General features: G+C 43.4%; 1 protein-coding gene across 1 annotated transcript in view; it reads right to left on the reverse strand.

The window, feature by feature from the left end:
• nalcn (sodium leak channel, non-selective) overlaps positions 1 to 24,024 on the reverse strand; it is a 182,781-nt gene that overhangs the window by 18,487 nt on the left and 140,270 nt on the right. The window contains exons 31-37 of the mRNA XM_067986611.1: positions 21,158 to 21,264; positions 19,205 to 19,279; positions 14,223 to 14,342; positions 12,194 to 12,262; positions 11,287 to 11,435; positions 2,466 to 2,559; positions 839 to 971 (exon numbers count right to left, since the gene is read on the reverse strand). Coding sequence (XP_067842712.1) covers positions 839 to 971; positions 2,466 to 2,559; positions 11,287 to 11,435; positions 12,194 to 12,262; positions 14,223 to 14,342; positions 19,205 to 19,279; positions 21,158 to 21,264 — 747 coding nt within the window. The remainder of the gene's footprint in view (positions 1 to 838; positions 972 to 2,465; positions 2,560 to 11,286; positions 11,436 to 12,193; positions 12,263 to 14,222; positions 14,343 to 19,204; positions 19,280 to 21,157; positions 21,265 to 24,024) is intronic.

The following is a 24,024-nucleotide window of genomic DNA, read 5'->3' on the forward strand; positions in this document are numbered from 1 at the left end:
ATATTAACCAGGACACCGGGGAGAACTCCCCTGCCCTTCTTCAAAATAGTGCCGTGGGATCTTTTTCATCCATCCGAGAGGGCAGACGGGGCCTCGGTTTAACGTCTCATCAGAAAGACGGCACCTTCCGACAGAGCAGCACTCCCTCAGTACAGCACCAGAAGCATCAGCCTGGATTGTGTGCTTCAGGTCTCTGGAGTGGGACTCGAACCCACAACCTCCTGACTCAGAGGCAAGAGTGCTGCCCACTGAGCCACGACTGACAATCAAAGTACCATGGATGGTAAGTACTCGCTAAGATGTGTCCCCCGTATATTTTGCAAAAAAAAAAGTTTTGTAATCGACTCCTCTGCAGGGCCCTGTAGTGGGAATATCAATTGTCATTCGTGACAATGTGAGCAATACAAATACAAACGCTGTCCATTACTCACGTCAGTGCGGTCAGTCTACGCTCAAACCAACCGCTGGCATTTTATTTTTGTTCTTACCAGCTTTTGGTAGAAAAATGCGGAAGGAAACAGAAAAGATACCTCTGGGCAAGACTGAAAACAGACTGATCACACTGAGATTAATGGAAAGAGATTAAAACTTCCTTACACTGACACCATCCAATGTATGAGTTCCACTATTCTGTAGACAACGTGGTAGAATTCTTCAGATTATGTGGAAAACCCCCAATATTGGACGCATCTGCCTACGTATACTACCGACTCATTATTTACCCGTAGACTGAGAATTTATTTTTCCTTTCAAAAAATATCCTGATCATTTCAGTTTTGAGATTCAAAGTTAACATTTTTTCAACCAGATATTTCATCCTGGTTCGAAACATACTCACCAACAAGTAAATTTAACATTATGTACGCAATGATGACATAAAATGAACAGAAGTACATGAGAGCTCCTACATAGTTTCCACAGTCTGTTTCCCAGTAATTCTCATCGTCAGGAGTACAGAAAGGTGGCTGAACCTGTAAAAGAGACACGAGAAGAATTGTAAGACTTGACTGGGAATTTTTCTCGGGGGGGGGGGGGGGGGGGGGGGAGAGGGGGGGCTTCTAGGGGGTCGATACACTGATGGGGAGGAACCTCTGCTGCCAGTGAGGCAGGGTTGCCAACCCTCCAGGACTGCCCTGGAGTCTCCAGGAATTAAAGATCAATCTTCTGGACAATAAAACCCGGGAGTAAAATCACGGGGGCGTTAAAGATATTGTGCGTTTTTCCCGTTTTCTTTGAATACTTTCTCTATCCTTCAAACTCATTGGTGAAGGAGATGGACTGTCGGTCCCATTGTTCAGTGAGGTCCCAGCTGCCCCGCTTCCCTCGCTGCCCTGTTATCAGCTCACACTTTCAGCAATTTCCAGCGTCAAAATTTTTCGACCTGAAGGGTGCAGGAAACCAATCTAACTAACGGCCCAAAATAAAGGCGCTGTTTATCAGTTAGAAAAATATTGGAGGTGGGAGGTCATTTGACGAAACCTCCAGGAATACATCCAACCAGAGTTGGCAACCCCAGCTGACGTGAACCGCTGACCCTATGGCAATTAGTGAGGTTCGTTTTTTTGTACTTGCCGCACAATTCCCAGGAGAGGCAGGCCCAGGGGGCGAGGGAGAGGGATCCCAGAAAGAAGGCAGCTCACTCAATGAGAAAACATTGGAACAGAAGCTGACAAGAGCAGCAGGCACATGGGAACAACACCACCTGCACGTTCCCCTCCAAGTCACACACCATCCCGACTTAGAAATATATCGGCCGTTCCTTCATCATCGCTGGGTCAAAATCCTGGAACTCCCTTCCTAACAGCACTGTGGGAGAACCTTCACCACACTGACTGCAGCGGCTCAAGAAGGCGGCTCACCACCACCTTCTCAAGGGCAATTAGGGATGGGCAATAAATGCCAGCCTCGCCAGCGATGCCCACATCCCATGAATGAATAAAAAAAAATTCAGCCCCTCGAGCCTGAGGCTAATACGTATCTTAACTCCATCTACCTGCTTTGGTTCTGTAACCCTTAATACCCTCGCCTAACACAAATCTATCAACCTCAGTTTTGAAATTTACAATTGACCCCCAGCCTCAACAGGGAGAGAGTTCCAGATTTCCCCTCCCCTTTGTGTGAGGAAGTGCTTCCTGACATCACCCCTGAACGGCCTGGCTCTAATTTTAAGGTTCTGCCCCCTTGCTCGGGACTCCCCCCACCAGAGGAAATAGTTTCTCTCTATCGACCCGATCAAATCCTTTAATCATCTTAAACACCTCAATTGGATCATCCCTTCATCGTCTATGCTCGAGGGAATACAAACCTAGTCTATGCAACCTTTCCTCATCATTTAACCCTTTTAGCCCCGTTGTCATTCTGGAGAATCTGCGCTGCATTCCCTCTAAGGCATCGGAGCCCTGACCTTGGCTGAGGGCAATGGTGAGGGTGTCTCGGCCAGAGCTGGGTGCGGGGACTCCACTCACCATGCAGTCGTGCATAATCTTATTCCAGTCTTCCCCCGTAACAATTCGGAATAGGACTGTGATGGCTTTACCAGCAGAGGAGAAATTTGCATGTCTGCATAGGAGACAAAACGATCAACCTTATGGTTATCACGACGGCAACTAAATGGATGAACTGAGAAATAGTTTTCCTCTAGCAATCAAAACTGGTAAAACTAGTGGTCAACACAATCTAACCAATTTAAGCAGTTAGTTCTTAAGTGTCGTTTCTCTGCATAAAATGTGTAATAAGAACATAAGAAATAGGAGCAGGAGTAGGCCAATCGGCCCCTCGAGCCTGCTCCGCCATTCAATAAGATCATGGCTGATCTGATCCTAACCTCAAATCTAAAGAACACAAGAAGTAGGAGCAGGACCCGGCCACTCAGCCCCTGGGCCCACTCCGCCACCCACAGGGCATTGACCGATCCGAACTCAGCTTCATGTCCAATTTCCTGCCCGCTCCCCGTAACCCCTAATTCCCTTTACTTCTAGGAAACTGTCTATTTCTGTTTTAAATTTATTTAATGATGTAGCTTCCACAGCTTCCTGGGACAGCAAATTCCACAGACCTACCACCCTCTGAGTGAAGAAGTTTCTCCTCACCTCAGTTTTGAAAGAGCAGCCCCTTATTCTAAGATTATGCCCCCTAGTTCTAGTTTCACCCATCCTTGGGAACATCCTTACCGCATCCACCCGATCAAGCCCCTTCACAATCTTATATGTTTCAATAAGATCGCCTCTCATTCTTCTGAACTCCAATGAGTCGAGTCCCAATCTACTCAACCTCTCCTCATATGTCCACCCCCTCATCCCCGGGATTAGCCGAGTGAACCTTCTTTGTACTGCCTCGAGAGCAAGTATGTCTTTTCTTAAGTATGGACACCAAAACTGTATGCAGTATTCCAGGTGCGGTCTCACCAATAACTTATATAACTGCAGCAATACCTCCCTGTTTTTATATTCTATCCCCCTAGCAATAAAAGCCAACATTCCGTTGGCCTTCTTGATCACCTGCTGCACCTGCATACTAACTTTTTGATTTTCTTGCACTAGGACCCCCAGATCCCTTTGTACTGGAGTACTTTCCAGTTTAAAATGATCATTTTTTCAGTGAAATGTAGTTTTGCAGACCATATCTCCAATCACTACTGTAAATACTGTCCTTCTTCTTGGTTGTCTACTAGCCAGTACAAGCATCATACACTAATCCCTTGTGTATGACAGTATAAGTCCTGTTACTGAAAACATCAAACCAGTATCCAAATAAATTAATTTGCCTGCAATGGAAAGTAAAACCAGGCAGAATGTTAAATAGGCGGCCAATCCAATCCTGTCACTGCCACGAGGTCATGGGTTCAAACCCCACTCCAGAGACTTGAGCACAAAATCCAGGCTGATGCTCCCAGTGCAGTACTGAGGGAGTGCTGCACTGTCGGAGGGGCTGTCTTTCGAATGTTAAACCGAGGCCCTGTCTGCCCTCGCAGGTGGACGTAAAAGATCCCACGGCCACTATTTCGAAGAAGAGCAGGGGAGTTCTCCCTGGTGTCCTGGCCAATATTTATCCCTCAAATAACATCACTTAAATAACAGATGATCTCGTCATTTATCACATTGCTGTTTGTGGGATCTTGCAGTGCACAAATTGGCTGCCGCATTTCTTTCATTACATCAGAGACTACACTTCAAAAGTACTTCATTGGCTGTACATCAGAACATAAGAAATAGGAGCAGGAGTAGGCCATTCGGCCCCTCGAGCCTGCTCCACCATTCAATCAGATCATGGCTGATCTTCGACCTCAACTCCACTTTCCTGCCCGATCCCAACATCCTTTGATTCCCCTAGAGTCCAAAAGTCTATCAATCTCAGCCTTGAATATACTCAACAACTCAGCATTCACAGCCCTCTGGGGTAGAGAATTCCAAAGATTCACAACCCTCTGAGTGAAGAAATTCCTCCTCATCTCAGTCTTAAATGGCCGATCCCGTATCTTGAGACTATGACCCCTAGTTCTAGACTCTCCAGCCAGGGGAAACAGCCTCTCAGCATCTACCCTGTCAAGCCCCCTCAGAATCTTGTATGTTTCAATGAGATCACCTCTCATTCTTCTAAACTCCAGAGAGTAAAGGCCCATTCTACTCAATCTCTCCTCATAGGACAACCCTCTCATCCCAGGAATTAATCTAGTGAACCTTCATTGCACCACCTCTAAGGCAAGTATATCCTTCCTTAGATAAGGAGACCAAAACTCTACACAGTACTCCAGGTGTGGTCTCACCAAAGCCCTGTACAATTGCAGTAAGACTTCCTTACTCTTGTACTCAACCCCAACTGTTGGACTATAACCTGGTGTTGTAAGATTCTTTACCCTTGCAATAAAGGCCAACATGCCATTTGTCTTCCTAATTGTTTGCTGTACCTGCATGTTAACTTTTTGTGTTTCTTGTACAAGGACACCCAAATCCCTCTGAACACCAACATTTAGTAGTTTCTCACCATTTAAAAAATACTCTGTTTTTCTATTCTTCCCACCAAAGTGAATAACCTCACATTTGCCCACATTATACTCCATCTGCCACCTTCTTGCCCACTCACTTAACCTGTCTATATCCCTTTGCAGACTCTTTGGGCTCAATTTTCAAAGTAAAAATGGGTGGGCTGGGGACCGGTGGGGGGGGGGGGGGGGCCATTTAAAACTACCACCATTTCAGACCCGCCCCAACCCGCCCATTTCCGGTTTTCACCGGGGCAGGACGAGGGTCGAGCGACCAGCCCGCTCCCAGGAGGCGGGTCGGGCCTTATAACCTTTCAAGGAAGCTTCAGGTATCCATTTTTCTCCAATTCCCAATTTCGTATTGGGGCTGGGATTCCCGGGGGGCTGGGATTCCCGGGCCTTCTGTTTTACGCCTCGTGAAAGGAGGCGAGAAGGTCCGAGACTAACAGGTGGGTGCCCAGAAAGGCACAGCTTGTGGGCCGGGAGGAGCAGGAGTGCTTCCCCCAGGCCCAACAAGCCTACCTGCACCAACACCCAACGATCACAGACCCCCCCACAGATTGCAGACCCCTGACCCCAACCCCCACCCCCACCCCGATCCTCCCCCCGACCCTGATTTCCCGACCCCTGAATCGGATCCTCCCCCTCCGACCCTGATCCTCCGACCCCCCCCCATAACGATTGCGAACCCCCGCGATGCCCCCTGATCCGGACACCTCCCCCCCCCCCCCCGTGACTGATCCTCGATCCCATCCACCAAGACACGCGACTCCCGTGCCAACCAATGCCCCAGTACCCACCTGTGCCAACCAATGCCCATCTATGCCCCCTGTGTCCCACCCAATCCATCCAAAAAAAGACTTACCTGAAGACGTCCTCTCCCTGGCTAGTCTCCCATCTGGCTGAGACCAGCCTGTCGATCAGCCGGTCAGTCGGACGGGAAACCGCCAAAAAAAAAAGACGTCCTCAAATCAAAATTGTAAGGACGTCCGGGAAATCCGTACTAATGGGTTTCCCGAACTCGATTTAACCCCCCGCCACCTTCGGGGCTCCGTTTTAAAATCACCCCCTTTGTGTCCTCCTCACAGCTTACTTTCCCACCGAGCTTTGTATCGTCAGCAAACTTGGATACATTACACTCGGCCCCTTCATCTAAGTCATTAATATAGATTGTAAATAGCTGAGGCCCAAGCACTGATCCTTGAGGGGCCCCACTAGTTACAGCCTGCCAACCCGAAAATGACCCGTTCATCCCTACTCTCTGTTTTCTGTCCTTTAACCAATCCTCTGTCCATGCTAATATATTACCCCCAACTCCATGAGCCCTTACTTTGCGTAACAACTTTTTATTTTGCACCTTATCGAATGCCTTTTGAAAATCCAAATATACGACATCCACTGGTTCCCCTTTTTATCTACCCTGCTAGTTACATCCTCAAAAAACTCTCATAAATTTGTCAAACACGATTTCCCTTTCATAAAACCATGTCGACTCAGAAAATCATAATATGATTAGGCAAAGCACCCTGTTGCCACTTCCTTAATAATGGATTCCAGCATTTTCCCAATGACTGATGTCAGGCTAACTGGCCTGTAGTTCCCCGTTTTCTCTCTCCCTCCTTTATTGAATAGCGGGGTTACATTTGCTACCTTCCAATCCATTGGGACTGTTCTAGGATCTAGGGAATTCTGGAAGATCATAACCAATGCATCCACTATCTCTGCAGCCACCTCTTTCAGAACCCTTGGATATAGGCCATCAGGTCCAGGGGATTTGTCGGCTTTTAGTCCCATTAGTTTCTCCAGTACTTTTCCTCTACTGATATTAATTGTTTTAAGTTCCTCACTCTCATTAGCCCGTGGTTCCCCACTATTTCCGTTATGCTTTTTGTGTCTTCTACTGTGAAGGCAGATACAAAATATTTGTTCAACGTCTCTGCCATTTCTTTACTCCCCATTATAATTTCTCCAGTCTCAGCCTCTAGGGGACCAACTTTTACTTTTGCTACTCTCTTCCTTTTTACATACTTGTAGAAGCTCTTACAATCCGTTACTGTATTTCTTGCGAGATTACTCTCATATTCTATTTTCTCCCTTTTTATCAATTTCTTGGTCCTCCTTTGCGGGTTTCTAAAACTCTCCCAATCCTCAGGCTCACTACTCTTCTTGGCAACGTTATAGGCCTCGTCTTTTAATCTAATACTGTCCTTAACTTCTTCAGTTAGCCACGGGTGGGATCACTTTTCCCGTGGAGTTTTTATTTCTCAGTGGAGTGTTGAGAATATTGAAATATTTCTTTAAATGTTTGCCATTGCTGATCCAGCATCGTGCCTTTTAATCTAATTTCCCAATCGACCTTAGCCAACTTGCCCCTCATACCTACATAATTGGCTTTACTTAAGTTTAAGATTGTAAAGTGCTTTGGGACGTCCTGAGGTGGTGAAAGGCACTGCATAAAGACAAGTCTTTATTTTTTCTTTCTTTGTACTGCATGAGGAACTGCGAGCCTTGACCATCTCTGTGGCTCTGCAGTCACACACCGCAAAAAAACTTTGGCGGCATTGGCTCGTTTGAGGCAGCCGTGGACAATCTCTGTGATATTGTCAGGTGATTGAGGCACTTTGCGGGAGAGCCGAGGTAGCTCCTCACCTCTGGCATCACGGTGAGGCAGCAGTGAGATACCGTCACCCAGTTTGTCCCCACGGACCAGGGTGCAATCGATGACACCCACACTTCTTTGCGAGCACTCGCAAATCTCTTCGACCATCTCAACAGGAATCATGGAAAGTTACGGGGTTACGGCACAGAAGGAGGCCATTCAGCCCATCGTCTCCGTGCCGGCCGAAAAACAGCTATCCAGCTTAATCTCGCTTTCCAGCACTTGGTCCGTAGCCCTGTAGGTTACGGCACTTCAATTGCACATCCAGGTACTTTCTAAATGAGTTGAGGGTTTCTGCCTCTCCCACCCTCTCAGGCAGTGAGTTCCAGACCCCCACCACCCTCTGGGTGAAAACAATTTTCCTCAGCTCCCCTCTAATCCTTCAACAAATCACTTCAAATCTATGCCCCCTGGTTATTGACCTCTCTGCTAAGGGAAATAGGTCCTTCCTATCCATTCTATCTAGGCCCCTCATAATTTTGTACACCTTAATTAAATCGCCCTCAGCCTCCTCTGTTCCAAAGAGAACAACCCCAGCCTATCCAAATCTTTCCTCATAGCTAAAATTCTTCAGTCCTGGCAACATCCTCATAAATCTACTCCGCACCCTCTCAAGTGCAATTACATCCTTCCTGTAATGTGGTGACCAGAACTGTACGCAGTACTCAAACTGTGGCCTAACCAGTGTTTTATACAATTCCAGCATAACCTCCCTGCTGTTATATTCTATGCCTCGGCTAATAAAGGAAAGTATCCCGAATACCTTCTTAACCACCTTATCTACCTGTTCTGCTATCTTCAGGGATCTGTGGACATGCACTCCAAGGTCCCTCACTTCCTCTACACTTTTCAGTATCCTCCCATTTATTGTGTACTCGCTTGCCAAGATTGCCCTCCCCAAATGCATTACCTCACACTTCTCCAGATTGAACTCCATTTGCCACTTTTCTGCCCACCTGACCAATCCATTGATATCTTCCTGCAGTCCACAGCTTTCCTCCTCACTATCAACCACATGGCCAATTCTTGATCAAGCCCCCTGCATTCAAGTCCAAATCATTGATGCATACCACAAAAAACAAGGGACCTAGTTTTGAGCCTTGCAGGACCCCACTGGAAACAGCCTTCCAGTCTCAAAAACACCCGTCAACCATTACCCTTTGCTTCCTGCCACTGAGCCAATTTTGGATCCAACTTGCCACTTTCCCTTGGACCCCAAGGACTTTTACTTCTTTGACCAGTCTGCCATGTGGGACCTTGTCAAAAGCCTTGCTAAAATCCATGCAGACTACATCAAACACGTACCCTCATCGACTCTCCTTGTTACCTCCTCAAAAAATTCATAGGAACAGGAGTAGGCCATTCAGCCCCTCGTGCCTGCTCCGCCATTTGATAAGATCATGGCTGATCTGTGATCTAACTCCATATACCTGCCTTTGGCCCATATCCCTTAATACCTTTGGTTGCCAAAAAGCTATCTATCTCACATTTAAATTTAGCAATTGAGCTAGTATCAATTGCCGTTTGCGGAAGAGAGTTCCAAACTTCTACCACCCTTTGTGTGTAGAAATGTTTTCTAATCTCGCTCCTGAAAGGTCTGGCTCTAATTTTTAGACTGTGCCCCCTACTCCTAGAATCCCCAACCAGCGGAAATAGTTTCTCTCTATCTATCCTATCCGTTCCTCTTAATATCTTATAAACTTCGATCAGATCACCCCTTAACCTTCAAAACTCTAGAGAATACAACCCCAATTTGTGTAATCTCTCCTCGTAACTTAACCCTTGAAGTCCGGGTATCATTCTAGTAAACCTACGCTGCACTCCCTCCAAGGCCAATATGTCCTTCCGAAGGTGCGGTGCCCAGAACGGCTCACAGTATTCCAGGTGCGGTCTAACCAGGGTTTTGTATAGCTGCAGCATAACTTCTGTCCCCTTGTACTCCAGTCCTCTAGATATAAAGGCCAGCATTCCATTAGCCTTATTGATTATTTTCTGCACCTGTTCATGACACTTCAATGATCTATGTACCTGAACCCCTAGGTCCCTTTGGACATCCACTGTTTTTAACTTTTTACCATTTAGAAAGTAATTCAATTAAGTTAGTCAGACACGACCTTCCCTTAACAACTCCATGCTGACTGTCCTTGATTAACCCGTGTCTTTCTAAATGACGATTTATGCTGTCCCTCAGAAATGATTCCAATAATTTGCCCACCACCGAGGTTAGACTGACTGGCCTGTAATTACTCGGTCTATCTCTTTCTCCCTTTTAAACAACGGTACAACGTTAGCAGTCCTCCAATCCTCTGGCACCATGCCTATTGCCAGGGAGGATCGGAAAATGATGGTCAGAGCCTCCGCTATTTCCTCCCTGGTTTCTCTTAGCAGCCTGGGATACATTTCATCCGGCCCTGGTGATTTATCTACTTTCAAAGATGCTAAACCCCTTAATACTTCCTCTCTCACTATGTTTATCCCATCCAATATTTCACACTCCTCCTCTTTAACTACAATCTCTGCATCGTCCCTCTCTTTTGTGAAGACAGACGCAAAGTATTCATTAAGAATCATACCACATCTTCTGCCTCCACACATAGGTTACCTTTTTGGTCTCTAAGAGGCCCTACTCTTTCCTTAGTTATCCTCTTGCTCTTTATGTATTTATAAAACATTTTTGGGTTTTCCTTAATTTTACTCGTCAGTATTTTTTCATGCCCTCTCTTTGCTTTCCTAATTTCCTTTTTAATTTCACCCCTGCGCTTTCTAGACTCCTCTAGGCTTTCTGCAGTATTGCGTTCTCAGTGTCTGACATAAGCTTCCCTTTTTTGCCTTATCTTACCCTGTGTGCTCCTTGATATCCAGGGGGTTCTAGATTTGGGAGTCCCTCCCTTTTTCTTTGTGGGAACGTGTTTACTCTGAACCCCTTGAATCTCCCCCTTGAATGCCTCCCACTGCTCTGACACTGATTTACCTTCAAGTAGCTGTTTCCAGTCCACTTTTGCTAAATCACTTCTCACCTTAGTAAAATTGGCCTTTTCCCAATTTAGAACTTTTACTCCTGTTCTATCTTTGTCCTTTTGTGCTAAAACTAACTGAATTATGATCACTATCACCAAAATGCTCTCCCCTCTGATACTCCTTCCACCTGCCCAGCTTCATTCCCTAAAACTAAATCCGGAACTGCCCCCCCCTCTCGTTGGGCTTGCTACTTACTGGCTAAAAAAGTTCTCCTGAATGCAGTTTAAGAATTCTGCTCCCTCTATACCTTTTGCACTGATTGTATCCCAGTTAATATTCGGGTAGTTGAAATCCCCTACTATTACTGCCTTATTGTTTTTGCACTTCTCAGAAATTTACCTACATATTTGCTCCTCTATCTCCCTCTGACTGTTTGGGGGTCTATATTACACTCCCTGCAGTGTGACTGCCCCTTTTTTGTTCTTTAGCTCAACCCATACGGCCTCATTTGATGATCCTTCTAACATATCATCCCTCCTCACAGCTGTAATTGTTTCTTTAACCAAAACTGCGCCCCCTCCCACGATTAAAGTTATCCATTTGAAGTGTACGTCCAATAATTATCACTTCCACGGGCTGAAATGATGTTTATTAAAACATTTCAGAGCACTATTGGAAAAAAAATACAAACCTGTTGATATTCTCCCCATATTTCACAGTCCCAAACAGAACGACTCCAGCAAAAGCATAACAGATCAGCAGCAGGAACATCCCCACGATGATAAAAAAGCTCTTGTACATACTGACAACCACTGTCAGTAACAACATCTTCAGTGTCACCTGTAACCAGAAATCAAAGGATTTATCTTTCATCTGACAGCGTGTCATTAAAACATCGACTAAACGTAAATTACAGGATTATTAATTTACAACGCTGTAGACGCAGCTATATATTTGTGAAAGTCTCTACTTGTTAAAAAATAAAAGGATCCAGAGATTTCAATCTTCACAATTTTCAAATGCAAGTAATTCTACAAGCAATATTCTTGCTTGTTACCTAACTTAACGTGTCAGCTTCAATAAACAGAAAACTCCCGAGCGAGAGATAGTACTTTAAATGTAAATTCAACTGTTATGATACATTTCTGCGTAACAGGAAGGAAATGTTTTTTTCTTTTAAACAAAAATGTTTTTTTTTGGCACTGTGATCACCTAAACTGGTCTAAGAAATGGACCTGAAATTGGGAATGGTTCAACTCCTCGAAGAAACCAGAAATCAAGTCCCTGCATTGCCAGGCCACCAACGATGCCGCAAACATCGACCCTCACTGCGAATTTCTTGTTGTGGGTGGTCGAGAGGAACGAGAACACATCAAAGCAAAAAAAAATAAAACACAAATGAATGCAATGAATGGACGTGCAGCGAGTACACCATTATTCACTCAGCACAGGACAACATTAACAGGAACACAACACACAGCATGTGATTACAGCACAGGTAAATGAAGGCAGGCAGCTGCACATTTACTTAATGTAGCACAAGAGCTTGCACGTCCTCTGTTAAAATACGTTGCTGCTAATTTATGCCTCGTACTCACGTGTTTTCCACAAATGGAAAAGAACCTGAACACAATTACGCAGGCACCCATCATGTACGTGTATTCATTCTGTAAATTAACAATAAATAAATCGAACTAGCTCCTGCAAACTTTTCGAATTTACGAACTTTTAAAAGTTGATTTCCTTTACTCCAATTCACGGATCATCATAAACAAAGTATCTGGGCTTCGTTCAATCTTAGGAGTGATATTTGAATAGAGTTAAATTATGAGGACAGGTTGCATAGACCGGGCTTGTATTCCCTTGAGTATAGAAGATTAAGGGGTGATCTAATTGAGGTGTTTAAGATGATTAAAGGATTTGATAGGGTAGATAGAGAGAAACTATTTCCTCTGGTGGGGGGAGTCCAGAACAAGGGGGCAGAACCTTGAAATTAGAGCCAGGCCGTTCAGAGGTGATGTCAGGAAGCACTTCTTCACACAAAGGGGAGTGGAAATCTGGAACTCTCTCCCCCAAAAAGCTGTTGAGGCTGGGGGGTAAATTGAAAATTTCAAAACTGAAATTTTGTTGGGTAAGGGTAATAAAGATTATGGAACCAAAGCAGGCAGATGGAGTTAAGATACAGATCAGCCATGATCTAATTGAATGGTGGAACGGGCTCGAGGGGCTGAATGGCCTCCTCCTGCTCCTATATTCCTAAGGATATATGACGCACACTGTAGCCAAAACAGCAAGGATAATTTTTCAAGCGTACTTTGTTCACCCTCATCATTAATATTCTGTACTGGAGTTGACGGAGCTCCAAGGTACTGGACTGTTCATTACTGTTACACCAATCATTCCGAAGATCTGTGGCCATTTCAAATCGTAATTCTATTCATGTGCTGAGATTCATTCTTATGCTTGCAATCTTTTCAAACAATTATCGGAGAATTTAATGAAGCTCAGCTGTGCAGAAACGAAATACTTTTTGTTACCATAAATGTAACAGCCGCCAGAGTTTATACATCTGACAATAAAACCAGTGGGCTGTGTGATTTTCTCCTCTGTAGACACGGGGCACATATTTGGGATAATGATTGCTTCGAAAATGAATCTTCATCAATTAAAGGGCCATTGCCATTATTGTAAGACTATGGATCCAGGCATCGCTTCACCTGTTACAGGTAAACAGAGATGCACAATTGTTTGTGGAGTTTGGTGACACAATGATGTCGTCATATCATGGATTGTAATGTCACTTAAAAACATTAGCAAGAAAACCGTGCTACAAAGCTTCCCAGTAGCCAATGTAGAAATGGGAATTTGCAAAACTGGCTGTTTCAGGAACTGTAAATGGAATGTTAGCCTTTATAACTAGAGGGCTAGAACTTAAAGGGGAGGAAGTTTTGCTACAGCTATATAAAGCCCTGGTTAGACCACATCTGGATTACTGTGTACAGTTCTGGGCACCGCACCTTAGAAAGGATATATTGGCCTTGGAGGGAGTGCAGCGCAGATTCACCAGAATGTTACCAAGGCCCCAAGGGTTAAATTATGAGGAGCAATGACATAAATCAGGCTTGTATTCTCTGGAATATAGAAGTTTAAGGGGTGATTCGATTGAGGTTTTTAGGATTTTGAGAGGAAACGAGAGGGGAGATAGAGAGAAACTTTTTTCCGTTGGTGGGGGGAGTCTATGACAAGGGGACATAACCTTAAAATCAGAGCCAGGCCATTCAGGAGCGAAGTTAGGAAACTGTTCTTCACACAAATGCGTGGTAGAAGTTTGGAACTCTTTCCCACAAAAAGCAGTAGATGCTAGCTCAATTAATAATTTTAAATCGGAGATCAATAGATTTTTGCTCGCTAAAGGTATTAAGGGATATGGAGCCAAGGCGGGTTGATGGAGTTAGGATACAGATCAGCCATGATCTCACTGAATGGTAGAACAGGTTGGAGGGGCTGAATGGCCTCCTCCTGTTCCTAAGTTCCTATGACCTGACCCCAATCTCTCATCAATAAGTGACACTACTCCTTTAAGTTTACAGCATAAAATAGGAATCAGTGAATTGTTGGATTACTTACAAGTAAAGCAAAGTGTAATATCACCCATATTACACCAAGTGATGTTACTAACAAGTCATAACGGTTCCGTCTACTTTGCCAGAATCCGGATGGTGACATGGCAGTGATCTTCATAGTTACCTAAAACAAGCAAAAACATCGTCTTATTCAAATACAGATATGATATTAAGGTCAAAAATTAAGGTCCGTAATCTATTTACAAAACTAAAATAGAATTTTATAGGACAGAAACAGGCCATTCGGCCCAACAGATCCATGCTGGTGTTTATGCTCCACACGAGCCTCCTCTCACCCCGCTTCATCTCACCCTATCAATATATCTCTTCTATTCCTTTCTCCCCTTAAAGGCAATCTATGAAAAGCTTGCTACAAAGCTTTAAATCAAATCAGTTCACATTCGCTAGGTGATATGCCTGCATCCTACAGTATTACAAGTATTCATTTTTCACAAAAAAGACATTTCAATATTCAGTGCAAAAAGGCAACATGTTTGATAAAAGATATTTATTTTTGTTTAATTCAATCTTTGGAAGGCAGGGGAGCAGAATGGGTTTGGGTGATACCAAAAGTTGAAGTTTACTGCTTGTAAACCTGATGTATTTCACTTGAAAAGTATTACACCTGGCAAGTCAGATTTCTCACTTTACAGTTTGTTCCCTTCAGTCAGATTGCCCTTCACTCGGCAGATTTCAGGATGCACCATAATATTTACTGCCAACCCTTGTTCCATATAAATTACAAGAAGTGACTTGGTGTTACTATTATGTCTAACTGCTACCAGTCAGGATTAATATATTTGCACAGAGGTTAGAAAATGGGAACAGTGGAACATCCAGTTTATTCTAGGATTTAAGAAGACCCGAAACTTGCCAAAAAATAAAGGGCTTATATTCCGTAGAATTACACAGAATTTACAGCACAGGAACAGGCCATTCGGCCCAACTGGTCTGTGCTGGTGTTTATGCTCCACGCGAGCCTCCTCCCTCCCTACTTCATCTCACCCTATCAGCATACCCTTCTATTCCTTTCTCCCTCATGTGTTTATCTAGCTTCCCCTTAAATGTATCTATGCTATTCGCCTCAACTACTTCATGTGGTAGTGAGTTCCACATTCTCACCGCTCTCTGGGTAAAGAAGTTTCTCCTGAATTCCTTACTGGATTTATTAGTGACTATCTTATATTTATGGCCTCTAGTTTTGGCCTTCCCTCACAAGTAAACTAAAAACACCAAGCGAGCTCATCACCGTCGAGTGGGAAAATCCAAATTAGGTGAAGTCACAGTGCATATTTGGAATAATACAATGACGTATTATCTCTATTTGTTTGCTACAAGGCATGTCTGAACCATGCTTTAATGAGGGTTCTGGTCATGCGTGTGACATTAGAGCTGATCTCTGCTGACGTACAAGAGTTATGCAGAGGATAAGAGATTAAATTAAATGAAACAGGTAAATCTTTACTGATTTTAATTAGGATCAATCAATATCTAAGGACATGCCTTGAATACTAAGACAATTTACAAGTGCTAATGCATTTTATAGCGTATAGAAGCAGTGTTATTCCCTTACATTAGTCACCGCAATAAATCCCCAACAGCTAAACAAGTCACATTGTGTGATCGGATCATGAAAGTCTGCTATCTGTCATTGTCTGTCTGCCTGCCTTCAAACAAATGGTAATGGGAAGTCGTGCAAAATTTCTGTCTCTTGCGGTTGTGGTAAGGTGTATTAGCTTTTATCTCTTGGTTTATGACATAATCTCAGCTCTTTAATGGATTATTATCTCGCTACGCTCCAGGGTGTGTTATTTGCTGCGGTTTGTAGAAAAATGCAATTACTCATCTTTTTCCTTTTTTTTTGTTTTGTTTTTGCTGGACCAATTGTCTGCCGCCTTACACATAAACTATACTGCATTTCCCCGATGGCTTCTTCCCTGAAAACAATCTCTGCTAACTGCCTAAGCTTTTATCGTAAGTTGAATACCACGATCCAGCTGCAAGTGGGAGCACTGCCTGCCAACAGTGCATATTGGAAATTCAGGTGTGTGCTGTGCTCCATTTTCTGACCAGTAATTAAATGGACAATGTGTTTCCGAATTTCCAACATGTACCTCGAGAGAGAGGCTCGCCCATTGGAAGCTCAGTCAGTAAATTACCCCATATACGTACATATTAAACATTGCAGCAGTTGTTAAACTGCCTCTAGATTAATATTTTTCAATTACTTTACGTATTTCATTTTAATTTTCGTAAACTCTAGTGCGCTGGGTTATTTTCCCTTAGAAAGGTTTCAGTGAAGATACTGAACCTATTCTCCTGGTTTCAATTACTCATCCACTGAGTGTGAATGGTTAGAAAGTGCTCTCCCAGCCAAGACACTTGAGCACCCATTTCTCGCTCGAGAAACAGACACTGCACCATTCAATTTCTAGCGTGACTGTAATAATTAAGGAACTTTTTTATCTCATTAATTTACCAACATTTTCTTCCAAATCCAGCAAGAATAATTATGAAATGCACAACTCATTAACAATTTGACCTCTAATTCTCGAGGCTTCATTATTAAATAGCAGATTGCAGGCTGTCTTTCTCAAAGCTAGAAACACATTAATAGGTAATCGCTTTGAGGCTGGTCAAGAGTAGGTTATATTAGGGAAATTAGTTGTTAACCTTTCTTAATGCTAAATAACAAGTCTACTAATGAACAGTCAGCCACTTGGGATTTTATAGGATTGGTAAAAAAAATACTAAACTCTTAGCTTTCAAACAACTCAATATTCAGATTCTCTAGAATGATACCGGGGCTAAAAGGGTTAAATGATGAGGACAGGTTGCATAGACTAGGCTTGTCTTCCCTCGAGTAGAGAAGATTAAGGGGTGATCTAATGGAGGTGTTTAAGATGATTAAAGGATTTGATAGGGTAGATAGAGAGAAACTATTTCCTCTGGTGGGGGGAGTCCAGAACAAGGGGGCAGAACCTTAAAATTAGAGCTCGGCCGTTCAGGGGTGATGTCGGGAAGCACTTCTTCACACAAAGGGGAGTGGAAATCTGGAACTCTCTCCCCCAAAAAGCTGTTGAGGCTGGGGGTCAATTGAAAATTTCAAAACTGAAATAGATAGATTTTTGTTAAGCAAGGGTATTAAGAGGCATGGAACCAAGGTGGGTAGATGGAGTTAAGATGCAGATACGCCATGATCTAATTGAATAGCAGAACAGGCTTGAGGGGCTGAATGGCCCACTCCTGTTCCCATGTACTACTGAACTGAATTACATTTAACATTTACTCAAAATAATTATGGTCTCCTCCACAAGTGGAATCAATTAGTCTACATCTACCCTATTAACCCCTTTCACAATCTTAAAGACCTCTATCACCTCACCCCTCAGCCTTCTCTTTTCTAGAGAAAAGAGCCCGAGCCTATTCAATTTTTCCTGATAGTTATAACCTCTCAGTTCTGGTATCATCCTTGTAAATCTTTTTTGCACCTTCTCCAGTGTCTCTATATCCCTTTTATAATATGGAGACCAGAACCGTTCACAGTGCTCCAAGTGCGGTCTAACCAAGGTTTTAAAAAGTTTAACATGACTTCTCTGCTTTTCAATTCTTTCGCTCTAGAAATTAACCCCAGTTCTTGGTTTGCTTTTTTTTTTAATGGCCTTATTAACTTGTGTTGCTACTTTTAGTGATTTGTGTATCTGTACCCCCAGATCCCTCTACCCCATTTAGACTTATTATCCAAAGGGTATGAGACCCCCTTATTCCTCCTACCAAAATGCACCATCTCACAATTATATATAATGAAATTAATTTGTCAATTACATGCCCATTCTGCAAGTTTATCAATGTCTTATATTTTGTCGCAGTCCTCCTCATTATTAACTATACCCCACAATTTGGTGTCACCTGCAAATTTTGAAATTGTACCATTCTGGCATCATTCCAGGGCACGTCTTCCAGCAAAAGTGAATGTTGAGATAACTAAAAAAAGTAATTTAAAAAGCACAACTTGGGGACATATCTTGGGGAATGTTATTGGACTTACTCCTAGATGACACCAATTCTTAAAAAGTAATTTCATAGTGCAGTCGCAGTTTGTCCTCATAACATTGTGTTATTCCCAGTGCACACAGATAGAGGCAGTATTGAAAACCATCAGTAGAGGTAATATGTTCAATTTATTTAAAAAATACATTATAAAAAATCCATCTACGCACCGTTGAGTTTTTCAACTTTATATAAATAGGTGTACATCATTTATTTTACAACTGCATTCATTCTGGGCACCAGACTTCAGGAAGGATATATTGGCCTTGGAGGGGGTGCAGCGCAGATTCACCAGAATGATACCGGGGCTAAAAGGGTTAAATTACGAGGACAGGTTGCATAGACTGGGCTTGTATTCCCTCGAGTATAGAAGATTAAGGGGTGATCTAAGTGAGGTGTTTAAGATGATTAAAGGATTTGATAGTGTAGATAGAGAGAAACTATTTCCTCTGGTGGGGGGAGTCCAGAACAAGGGGGCAGAACCTTAAAATTAGAGCCAGGCCGTTCAGGGGTGATGTCAGGAAGCACTTCTTCACACAAAGGGGAGTGGAAATCTGGAACTCTCTCCCCCAAAAAGGTGTTGAGGCTGGGGGTCAATTGAAAATTTCAAAACTGAGATTGATAGATTTTTGTTAGGCGAGGGTATTATGGGTTACGGAACCAAGGCGGGTAGATGGAATTAAGATACAGATCAGCCATGATCTAACTGAATGGTGGAACAGGCTCGAGGGGCTGAATGGCCTCCTCCTGTTCTTCTATTCCTTTGGTGTAGGTATTGTATCAGTTAAAAAAGATGTCTTGTCAGTAAAAATGACCTTGCTTGTCTGTAAAAAAGCTCCACAGTGGTTGGCAACCCTGGATACATATTAATGAAGACTGTTATTACCCTGGCCAAACATTTAGCAGACCGAAAAAAAATACTAAAAATAACGTTACCTCAAGGACAAAAATAAAGGTAAATATGACGGACATAGTTGCCAGAGGGACTGTAACTGGATCATCAACATCCCACTGAAACATAAAAAGAAATTAAATTCTTAGTGGTCCATTTATTTACAGCCACTGTATTGCATAGAATGTACAGCACAGACACAGGCCATTCGGCCCAACCGGTCTATGCTGGTGTTTCCGTTCCACACGAGCCTCCTCCCACCCTATCAGCACAGCCTTCTATTCCTTTATCCCTCACGCACTTATCTATCTTCCCCATACTACACAGTCTGGGTGTTAAAGGCAGGTGAATGGAGTTAAGATACAGATCAGCCTCGATCCAACTGAATGGCGGAACAGGCTCGAGGGGCTGAACGGCCTCTTCCTGTCCCTATGATGCAGTATCCGATCACCTCAACTTAAGGCTCTGATCCGGAGAAGCCAGCCTGCGAGAAACACGATGTCCTGTGTACCAGATGGTTGGAAAAAATAATCCATTTTTTCTGCAGCAGCGCTTGATATCAGGACCCAGTGTCTCGATATGCTGCTAAACCTCCACTCTTCACCCACTCAGTCCTGCGAATCAGATTCTGCGTTACTGATTTCTGCATTACTGATTTCGCCTTTCCTCTCTTGAAGGTACCGATTCAGATGTAAAAAAAAATTAGGACTATCTTCCAAACGGGAAACTTGAGGGGGATAATTTCTCCGAAGGTTGTTTGCATTGGTTCCTTCCTAATTGAGGAATAATATGGGGGTATCGGGATACTGCACCGTTCAAATAATTAAAGGGGAAAACTTCAGCCACTGATTCCAGCTCTCATCCCAGTGCTGCTTTGGACAATGTCTATCTGCTGTAACTATCTCTGTTCAGTTGTTTTACTTACAGTGCTTGTTTTTTTGGCAAATGCAATGTCACCTCTGCTATATTAAAAGGCCAGTATGAAGGAACCACTTTACTTCCGAGAAAAGAGTAAGAAACTATTTCAGACCCCAATGAATATTTCGAGTCTAAAAGTAGGTGAGTCAGAATTAGATCTGCTTATGATGCTACAGACAAGCTCTGTACATAAAGTTATCTGGTAGCAATTTTTTCTTGCTGTAAAAACTGCCCCCAGCTTAATATTTTTCAATTCTTTTTATGTACTTCATTTTAATTTTCGCAAGCTCTAGTGCTGTGGGTTATTTGCACTTGGAAAGGTTTCAGTAAAGATACTGATCCTATTCTCCTGGTGTCAATTATTTATGTGTGAATGGCTAGGATGGAGAAAGACTTGCATTTATATAGCGCCTTTCATGTCCTCGGGACGTCCCAAAGCGCTTTACGGCCAATGAAGTATATTTTGAAATGTAGACACTGTTGTAATGTAGGAAATGCAGCAGCCAATTTGCGCACAGCAAGATCCCACAAACAGCAACGTGATAATGAGCAGATAACCTGTTTTAGTGATGTCTGTTGAGGGATAAATACTGTCCAGGGCTCCGGGGAGAACTCCCCATGCTCTTCTTCGAATAGTGCCATGAGATCTTTTACATCCACCTGAGAGGGCAAACGGGGCCTCGGTTTTACGCCTCATCCGAAAGACGGCCCCTCCGACAGCGCAGCACTCCCTCAGTACTGCACCGGGAGCGTCAGCCTAGATTTTGTGCTCAAGTCCCTGGAGTGAACCCACGACTATCTGACTCAGAGGTGAGAGTGCTACCCACTGAGCCAAGGCTGGCACCCAACACTAGCTGACGCGGCTAGGTAGAACGTAAATGGAGAAATATTGTTTGGCTCCGTGTGTTTTATGAGTTGGCACAGCGTACTCCAGCAGTTTAACCACGTGTAGGCAAGTGTTCTTCGAATTGGCTCGAAGTTCACAGGATCATCTCTTGCCAACACCTGTAATTTTACAAAGAGAGTAACGACATGACATTAATCCGAAAACACTAATTCCTGTCTGTAATGTAAAGTACCTTCACCGACAGCAGCACAGACTGGGCAAGGACAAGCACTGCGATGCTTCTTTTGAAGAACGGATGCTGGGTTATATCATACATTTTAGCTCGGAAGCCATCATTGTCTGGAAAACACAACGCAACACAAAAAATGTCATCAAACACAAGTGTTTCGTTTACAAGAGTCCAAGGGGGTGATTTTAGGAGGCAAATGCGGGTGCGTTGGGGAAGGGGTTCTGAAAATCGCGCAAATCCCGTTCGGGCTCGGAAGCCGGCTCCAACCCGCGGCTTCCGAGTTTCCCAGGGACCCACCTGTGCGCGGGCGGGCGACCCGAAAACGGAAGTCCCGCCAGCAATTAAAGCCGGAGGGATGACAGTTAAAGAGCCAAATGTATTAAGGCATTAAGGCATTTTACCTGTGACAGAGTAAGTGATTAGAAAGATTTATTTTTTTAAACTTACCTGGGCGGCTTGCCCACCGCTTCTGATTCACACCTGGTGAACCCAGGAGCGAAGGGCCGGATCAGGGAGAAAGAAACTAAATAAATTAAATAAAAAAACATGCAATGATGTTAAAACACTAAATGCACCTACCTTTGAAACCTGCTCCGACGTTTGATGTCTCCCGTTCCGATGTCCCCCTCTTCACCATCCCGATGTCCCCCCATGTCCCCCTGATCTTCCCCTCTTCCCCCGATCTCTCCCCCTCCACCCCCGCCCAGTCTTCCAGTCCAGCGTTGGACGACGTCTCGCTCTCTCTCTTCCCCCCCACCCCCGAGTTGCAGCTCCTGACGGCAGCCAGACTGTCAATCAGGCCGGCTGCCGGGCGCGAAACCCGGAGAGGATATTAATCATCAGCAATCAACGTGCGATCGCATCAGAAACGGTAAGTTTGGTTCACGCGGGTTTGCCAAGCACCCAATCGCCCCCCACCGATGCCAACCCGCCTCCCGCTAATATCGGGGGCCCAAGTCTCTAATTTCACATCAGCGTCGAATGTCTCAATTTTACATCTTTTGATTTTTTTTTTAATGCAAATGTATTTATTGAACAAGATTCACCTGTAAAGGTCACCCAGATTCTGAAGAATGTAAGATTTGCTGGTTAAAAAAAAATCACCTGATTTAATACAGGACATAATCCTGAGCTGCAAAATGTTGTTAATTGGCAGAAACATCTCAGATCTATTTCCATTATGATGGAAAGAAGGTAAATTTGCACAGATTTCTCATATTTCTACAAAGAAAGATAGAATTTAAACTCCTATCGCTACAAAGTGGTGTTCATCTTGTATTCAAATCATCACATTCTTTTAATCGTATTGTATTTCTACTGGTTCATTTTTTAAAATTACTGCCAAATTTTCATCCTGTAATTCAAGATGCTGTAGATTGCATCTGCAACCACTGGAAGCTGAATTTCACCAAGGTTTGGTGTCAATAACGTATAAGGCTTGGAATTATTTTTTGGTGATTATTACCATTTGCAAAGTATGCACCATAACATTTTCACAGGGAACCTTTTCTTGAAAAAACCTTATTTTTTTTTTTAGTGCTGACATGTTGAACAATGTAATCATGTCAACGCTTAACCAATGATATGATTGCACTACACGTCTCTTTTACAAACCTGGTGGAATGATAACCCTATCATCCCACTGGGACAATGAGCTCCTTTAAGCATAGTTCTTTCTCATGGACTAATACATAGATTTTGTTACATAAAACAATGAGAAAATATGAGAAAGGGAAAGGACTATAAGTGGAATTTTATTTACCCAAGTTCTGACAGATTATATGGAATATGTTTAGGGTTTTAGTTGTGCGGCTCTTGGTGAAAGTTAACCCTTTATCTCCCATGTTCCACGACTCATCACTAAAATTCATGTCTGAGGCATTTCAGTGACGTTTGTTAAATTTATTAATGGTCCGAACAACTTGATTGTTACCAACAATCTTAAAAACAAACTTGATAGTTGGGTTAGAGCTTCTGTTGGTATCATTATTTCAGGATTAATTAATTCTTAACCTTGTTTTCAAATCCCTCCATGGCTTCGTCCCTCCCTATCTCAGTAACCTCCTCCAGCCCCACAACCCTCCAAGATCTCTGTGCTCCCCCCAATTCTGGCCTCTTGCACATCCCTGATTTTCTTTACTCCACCATTGGCGGCCGTGCCTTCAACTGCCTGGGCCCTTAGCTCTGGAATTCCCTCCCTAAACCTCTCCGCCTCTCTCTCTTCCTTCAAGATGCTCCTTAAAATCTACCTCTTTGACCAAGCTTTTGGTCACCTGTCCTAATATCTCCTTATGTGGCTCGGTGTCAAATTTTGTTTGATAATCGCTCCTGTGAAGCGCTTTGGGATGTTTTACTACGTTAAACGTGCTATATAAATGCAAGTCGTTGTTTTTCATTCAGACAAACAGGACTTGAGTTTTAAATTTAACAGGGGATTTGAGGGGAGTAATTTCTCTGAAGGTTGTTTTCATTGGTTCCTTCCTAATTGAGGAATAATATGGGGGTATCGGGATACTGCACCGTTCAAATAATTACAGGGGAAAACTTTAGCCACTGATTCCAGCTCTCTTCCCAGTGCTGCTTTGGACAATGTCTATCTGCTGTAACTATCTCTGTTCAGTTGTTTTACTTACAGTGCTTGTTTTTTTGGCAAATGCAATGTCACGTCTGCTATATTAAAAGGCCAGTATGAAGGAACCACTTTATTTCTGAGAAAAGAATAAGAAACTATTTCAGACCCCAATGAGTATTTCAAGTCTAAAAGTAGGTGAGTCAGAATTAGACCTGCTACAGACAAGCTCAGTACATAAAGTTATCTGGTAGCAATTTTTTTTGCTGTAAAAACTGCCCCTAGCTTAACGTTTTTCAAT

The sequence above is a fragment of the Heptranchias perlo genome, chromosome 6 (assembly GCF_035084215.1).
Source record: "Heptranchias perlo isolate sHepPer1 chromosome 6, sHepPer1.hap1, whole genome shotgun sequence".
Classification (NCBI taxonomy): domain Eukaryota; kingdom Metazoa; phylum Chordata; class Chondrichthyes; order Hexanchiformes; family Hexanchidae; genus Heptranchias; species Heptranchias perlo.